General features: G+C 40.7%; 1 protein-coding gene across 3 annotated transcripts in view; it reads left to right on the plus strand.

The window, feature by feature from the left end:
- Positions 1-6,947, plus strand: part of WDR47 (WD repeat domain 47) — a 79,943-nt gene that overhangs the window by 22,100 nt on the left and 50,896 nt on the right. For all 3 annotated transcript variants that reach the window (XM_011948139.1, XM_011948140.1, XM_011948141.1), the window contains exon 2: positions 6,471-6,637. In XM_011948139.1, coding sequence (XP_011803529.1) covers positions 6,480-6,637 — 158 coding nt within the window. In that variant the 5' untranslated portion in view covers positions 6,471-6,479. The remainder of the gene's footprint in view (positions 1-6,470; positions 6,638-6,947) is intronic.

The raw sequence follows: 6,947 nt of genomic DNA on the forward strand, positions 1-6,947 counted from the left end.
CTGCAACCTCTGCCTCCCAGGTTCAAGCAATTCTCTGCCTCAGCCTCTCGAGTAGCTGGGATTACAGGCACCCCCACCATGCCTGGGTAATGTTTTTGAAATTTTATTTATTTCTTTATTTTGAGATGGAGTCTCGCTCTGTTGCCCAGGCTGGAGTACAGTGGCGCAACCTTGGCTCACTGGAACCTCTGCCTCCCAGGTTCAAGCGATTCTCCTGCCTTAACTTTCTGAGTAGCTGGGACCACAGGTATGCACCACCACGCCCAGCTAATTTTTGTATTTTCAGTAGAGACAGGGTTTTACCATGTTGGCCAGGCTGGTTTCGAACTCCTGACCTCAGGTTATCCACCAGCCTCAGCCTCCCAAAGTGCGGGGACTATAGGCGTGAGCCAACACACCTGGTCAGTTTGTTTGTATTTTTAGTAGAGACGGGGTTTCACCATCTTGGCCAGGCTGGTCTTGAACTCCTGACCTCGTGATCCACCTGCCTCCGCCTCCCAAAGTGCTGGGATTACAGGCATGAGCCACCGCGCCTGACGGTTTCGTATGTATTATTAACATTTTACCTTTAATCTTAGATTTCTAAAAATAATTTTATTTCTAACCCTTTAATACATCCTTCTAATCTTGTTTTACTAAGATAGTAATCAATAGGAGTCCATATAGAGACCCCATCTGGAATTAATTTCAGTACATGTTAATTGTATCTAAGGACTAGAATACTAAATACCTTCTAGCTGGTTTCCAGACATATTTATTTTTAAAGAACACTCTTATTTCTTTACCTCGTCTGGATATTGGATATAAGTAAAATTTACTTTTTAAAGGAAAATTCACAATGACGTTTTCGTGATTTTAACCAGAGGCTGGAAGGGAAAGAGGGAAGGCAAGGATGAAAGGGAAAAAGGATATAGATTTATTTATTACCATTGAACTGTACACATAAAAATGGTGAAGATGATAAATTACATATGTATTATTAAATACATATTAAATTAATTAAAATGTTAATTATTAACCTCAAAAATGTTTTTTAAAAAAAGTTATTTAAGGCCAGGCGCGGTGGCTCATGCCTGTAATCCCAGCATTTTGGGAGGCTGAGGCGGGCGGATCATGAGGTCAGGAGATCGAGACCATCTTGGCCAACATGGTGAAACCCCGTCTCTACTAAAAATACAAAGAATTAGCTGGCGTGTTGGTGCGTGCCTGTAATCCCAGCTACTTGGGAGGCTGAGGCAGGGGAATTGCTTGAACCCGGGAGGCGGAGGTTGTGGTGAGCTGAGATCACGTCACTGTACTCCAGTCTGGCGACCTGACCACAGAGCAAGACTCCGTCTCAAAAAAAAAAAAAAGTTATTTAATAAGGAAATACTGAGACACTCAGATTCTTTTATGTTTTGTTTTCCGTGGAATACATTCTTACTGTTTACCTACATAAATTCTATCTGGCGAACAATTGTTCGTGATCACATGTGCTGTGGACTGGCAGGTCTGCTTAAGAAGCTGTCAGAGTTGACTTAGGCTAAATAGTTGGATTGCTTCAGTCACAGCTCCATCCTTTTCAGTGGGTTTTTGAACAATTAAAAACAAAGTCATCTGGGCCAAAGTGATGGCTCATGCCTGCAATCCCAGTGCTTTGGAGGTCGAGATGGGTGGATTGCTTGAGCGCAGGAGTTCAAACAGTCAGACTAAAGCGAAACCCAATCTCTACAAACAAAATAAAACAAAACAAAAAAAACAAAAATTAGCTGGGCCCAGTGGCACATGCCTGTGGTCCCAGCTACTTGGGAGGCTGAGGTGGGAGGATTGCTTGAGTCCAGAAGGCCGAGGCTCTAGTGAGCCATGATTAACCCACTGCACTCCAGCCTGGGTGACAGAGTAAGACCCTGTCTAAAACCAACAAAAAAACAAAACCGTAGTCATCTGTTCTGTACTTTTGTAGAGACATTTCTTTGGTGACTTTTTACCTCTCAAGTTAATTCAGCTAATAGTTATTTATTGAACACATATTATGTGTGCATCTCATTTTAAAAGATAATTTTAGTAGTTCCTAAACTTGTTAAAATCTTTTACAGATTTATACCTCCCCCAGAGGAGAGGGGAAGAAGTAATTATTATTGAATTCTATTTCTCTGAATTAGAGAAAAGTTCTAACTTTGTGGTAAATAGTTTGAGGAGATTAGAAAATGTTAATTAATTATATGTTATTTATTTATTTATTTATTTAAGATAAGGTCTCACTATGTTGCCCACCTCAGCCTTCCAAAGTAGCTGGGATTACAGGAAATGGATGTGTAAAATATGTGTATAGCTGGGTGCGGTGGCTCACGCCTATAATCCCAGCATTTTGGGAGGCTAAGGCGGGTGGATCACGAGGTCAGGAGTTCAAGAACAGCCCTGCCAAGATGGTAAAACCCTGTCTCTACTAAAAATACAAAAATTAGCCAGGCGCAGTGGCGGGTGCCTGTGATCCCAGCTACTTGGGAGATTGAGGAAGGAGAATCGCTTGAAATTGGGAGGCGGAGGTTGCAGTGAGCCAAGATTGCGCCACTGCACTCTAGCCTGGGTGACAGAGCAAGACTCCATCTGAAAAAAAAAAGTATATAGTATATATCACTTATAGAGGTAGGATTTTGGGAGCTTGTATAAATGTTTCAGTAATACAAGGGGGTTAGAAGAGAATAATTCTAAGATACAGTCATCAGGCATGTGCCTATGCCTATATTTATGCTGTATCCAGCAACAGTGAAGCTTATAAGAATTAAAATTCTGTGCCGGGTGCTGTGTCTCATGCCTGTAATCCCAGCACTTTGGGAGGCCGAGGTGGGCGGATCACCTGAGGTCAGGAGTTTGAGACCAGCCTGGCCAACATGGCAAAACCCCGTCTCTACTAAAAATACAAAAAATTAGCTGGGTGTGGCAGCACACGCCTGTAATCCCAGCTACCCAGGAGGCTGAGGCAAGAGAATTGCTTGAACCCAGGAGGGAGAGGTTGTGTTGAGCCAAGATTGTGCCACTGCACTCCAGCCTGGGCAACAGAGTGAGACTCTGTCTTAAAAAAAAAAAATTCTGGGTTAGGTGATTAAAATATACTATTCTACTGGGAATTTCAAGGTATAGAATTAAAACTTATCTTTTTTTTAATTAGTTTTTTTTTAAAAAAACACTTGAACCAATTTTAAGTTAATTAGGATATATTTTCTGTTACTTTCAACTGTCAGTATAAAATATGTATTTGTAAGAATGTAGTTCTTTTAGGCTTTATTCACCAAAAATGACAGCAGCATTAAACTTGTAGTTATTATTTAAAGTGGGACTATTGCCATAAATTCCATTCAGATTAATTTTATATCTGGACTAGTATTTAGATTGAATGTTGAATATGAAGCCTATACAATGTTTAGTATCATTGGTATATTGAGCTATATTAAAAAATTACAGTCCCAATTCTGCATTAAGTTTGTTGTGGTTGGTACATGGAGATACTTGTGATGTGCCATCTAAGAACCTACAGAGGAGGGAATATTTTTTCATCTAAAGATTTGAGGAATGCTGAAATCACTAATCAGTGTGCTCTAAGAATAATATTAGGGAGACAGTTCTGATGTGATCAGAATTTAATGAGTAGTTTCCACAGATAACCTGAAAAAAAAAAAAAAAAAAGGTGGGCACGATGGCTCATCCCTGTAATCCCAACACTTTGGGAGGCTGAGGCAAGAGGATTGCTTGAGTCCAGGAGTTTGAGAGCAGCCTGGGCAACATAGGTAGATCCCATCTCTACAAAAAATAAAATAAAAAATTAGCTGGGTATGGTGGCACACACCTGTGATCCCAGGTACTTGGAAGGCTGAAGCAGGAGGATCACTTGAGCCTGGGAGGTCAAGGCTGCAGTGAGCCATGGTCATGCAACTGTTCTCTAGCCTGGGCGACAGAGTGAGACCTTGTTTTAAAAAAAAAAAAAAAAAAGAATTTAGTGAGTGGAAGTGTTACTCATTTTATTGTATCCTCTTTTGGACGAAGTCTATGAACAGGAGGATGGTGGTCAGCTCAGAAGATAGCAAAGGGAAACCTAAAGCATGCGGAGTTGGGCAGCTGGTGTGTTGGGAGAGAAATTTGTGATTTACTGTTTCCGGAAGCAGACATATTCTTACTCTGTAGAGGGATTTGTGTAGTCTGATGTCATTAAATATTTGAGTGAGTCGTATAATTGTTTTTCTGTGGTTTGTCCCTTGTTTACCCTAGCACCTTTTTTTTTCTTGTTTGTTTTTTTTTTCCCAAGATGGAATCTGGCTCTATTGCCCAGACTGGAGTGCAGTGGCACAATCTCGGCTCACTGCAACCTCCACCTCCTGAGTTCAAGCAATTCTGCCTCAGCCTCCCAAGTAGCTGGGATTACAGTCATGCACCACTATGCTCAGCTAATTTTTGTATTTTTAGTAGAGGCAGAGTTTCACTATGTTGGCCAGGCTGGCTTCAAACTCCTGATCATCTGCCTCAGCCTCCCAAAGTGCTGGGATTACAGGTGTGAGCCACTGTGCCCAGCCTTCTTTTTTTTTTTTTTTTGAGGCAGGGTCTCACACTACCACCCGGGCTGGAGTGCAGTGGTATGATCACTGCTCACTGTAGCCTCAACTTCTGGGGCTCCAGTGACCTTTCTACCTCAGCCTCCTGAATAACTGGAACTACAGGCACACATGTTGGCTAATTTTTATATTTTTTTGTAGAGATCATGCTTCACCATGTTGCTCAGGCTGTTCTCGCACTGCTGGGCTCAAGTGATCCTCCCACCTCAACCTCTGAAAGTGCTGGAACTACAGGTGTGAGCCACCATGCCCAGGCCTCTAGCTGAGGGAGAAAACGTACTCATCTGCTGATGAGAGTGTTCTAGTCTGGTAGACATTTGCATTTCTTGTTATGAACAAATAAATTGACCTAAAATTAAATAAATGGAAACAACACCTGTGGGCCTACATATATTTTTTGTTTTGTTTTGTTTAGAGACATGGTCTTCCTCTGTTATTCAGGCTGGAGTGCAGTGATGTGATCATAGCTCACTGTATGTAACTTCTAACTTCTGGGCTCAAGTGATCCTCCTGCCTCAGCCCCACAAAGTGCTGGGACTGCTGGCATGAGTCTCTACACCCAGTCCGCATGTGTATGTTTATGTTTCTGCAAGCTTCGTTAGAGTAAGTTGGTCCTGTGAGAAAGATTTGCTTATAGTCTGTTTCATCTGATGAAGTTTCTTTGTGGCTGCTCCACTAGTGTGGTGGTATTTTGCATTGCTCTGAGCCTTAACATTTGAAAACTGCAACAGTTTAGGCCATTTAACTTGTGTGACCTCACTGGTAAAATTAGAATGTTGAACAAATGATCTTATAGTCCTCCCAGGTCTAAATCTTTATGGATTCATAACTTGAGCATTACGTGCTCAGTTGTAGCAGACCTACAGGTAAGAGTTAGAAGGAAGCTTGGAGAGTATGGAAATATCACTGATATTACCCATATGTCTAAAGTTGTACTTTTTTCTTTCTTTTTTTTTTTTTGAAACGGAGTCTCATTCTGTTGCTCAGGCTGTAGTGCAGTGATATGATCTTTGCTCACTGCAACCTTGATCTCCTGGGCTCAAGCGATCCCCCCACCTCAGCCTCCAGAGTGCTGGGAATATAGACACATACCATCATGGCCTGCTAATTTTTTAATTTTTTGTAGCGACATGGTTTTGCCATGTTTCCCAGGCTGGTCTCGAACTCCTGAGCTCAGGCAATCCTCCCACTTTGGCCTCCCAAAGTACTGGGATTACAGGCGTATGCCACTACACCTGGCCTAAAGTTGCACATCTTAACTGACCTTGTTTTGTTTGGCTCCACTGTACTGACCAGGTATCATTTAGGTATTGCTGCTAGGCTAAAGCTTCTTAAGGCAAGGCCAATGTCTGCTGAGTACAGAATGGTGTCTGTCACAGAGAAAAGGCATTAAGTACTTATTGAGTGAAGTATTAGAGCATACCTGGGACAGTGTATTTGGGACATAGCTAAACATGGTTTGGTTATTAATGACTTTTTAAAATATTCTTTATTATGGAAAATTTTAAACATGTAGGAGTAGACAGGATTATATAATAAACCCTCATTTACCTATCACCCTGATTCAGTAACCATGATCATTCTTGTTTCATCTTTATCTCTTTCCACTCTTCTGTTCTATTATTTTCATGTAAATCACAAACTTTATATCATTTAATCTGTAATTATTCCAATATGTATCTCAAAAATAAGGACTTTAAAAAATCATGGCCATACCATTGTCACACATTAAAGAATGACTTGGTTTTGATAAATACTAAGTTAACTTCACTTCAGAATATGTGTACTAAAGATTCACAGTAAACCTGTTATGTGTAGTTTCCAGGCAGTTAAACTTAGAAATAAATCAATAGGACTAGCTTTATTGTTCTTCTGTTTCATATTTAGGCTATCAATATGACGGCTGAGGAAACAGTGAATGTAAAAGAGGTTGAAATCATTAAGCTAATTTTGGACTTCCTGAATTCAAAGAAGCTTCACATTAGTATGCTGGCCCTGGAGAAGGAAAGTGGAGTCATAAATGGCCTGTTTTCAGATGATATGCTTTTCCTGAGGTATGATTTCATTATACTGTGAAGTTTGTAGCTCCTTCAAAGAGATGTTAAGTATTAATAAGGTAATATATTTAATACAGATAGAACTTTATAATCATGAAAAGGCTATGTAAGTGTAATTTAAAAAAATATTTTAAAAATAGAACATTTACAAAATAGGCCGGGCATGGTGGCTCACGCCTGTAATCCCAGCACTTTGGGAGGCTGAGGCAGGCGGATCATTTGAGGTCAGGAGTTTGAGACCAGCCTGGCCAACATGGTGAAATCCCACCTGTACAACAAATATAAAAATTAACCGGGCATGCCTGTA

This window comes from Colobus angolensis, unplaced genomic scaffold (assembly GCF_000951035.1).
Source record: "Colobus angolensis palliatus isolate OR3802 unplaced genomic scaffold, Cang.pa_1.0 Scaffold273, whole genome shotgun sequence".
In the NCBI taxonomy this organism is placed as follows: Eukaryota; Metazoa; Chordata; class Mammalia; order Primates; family Cercopithecidae; genus Colobus; species Colobus angolensis.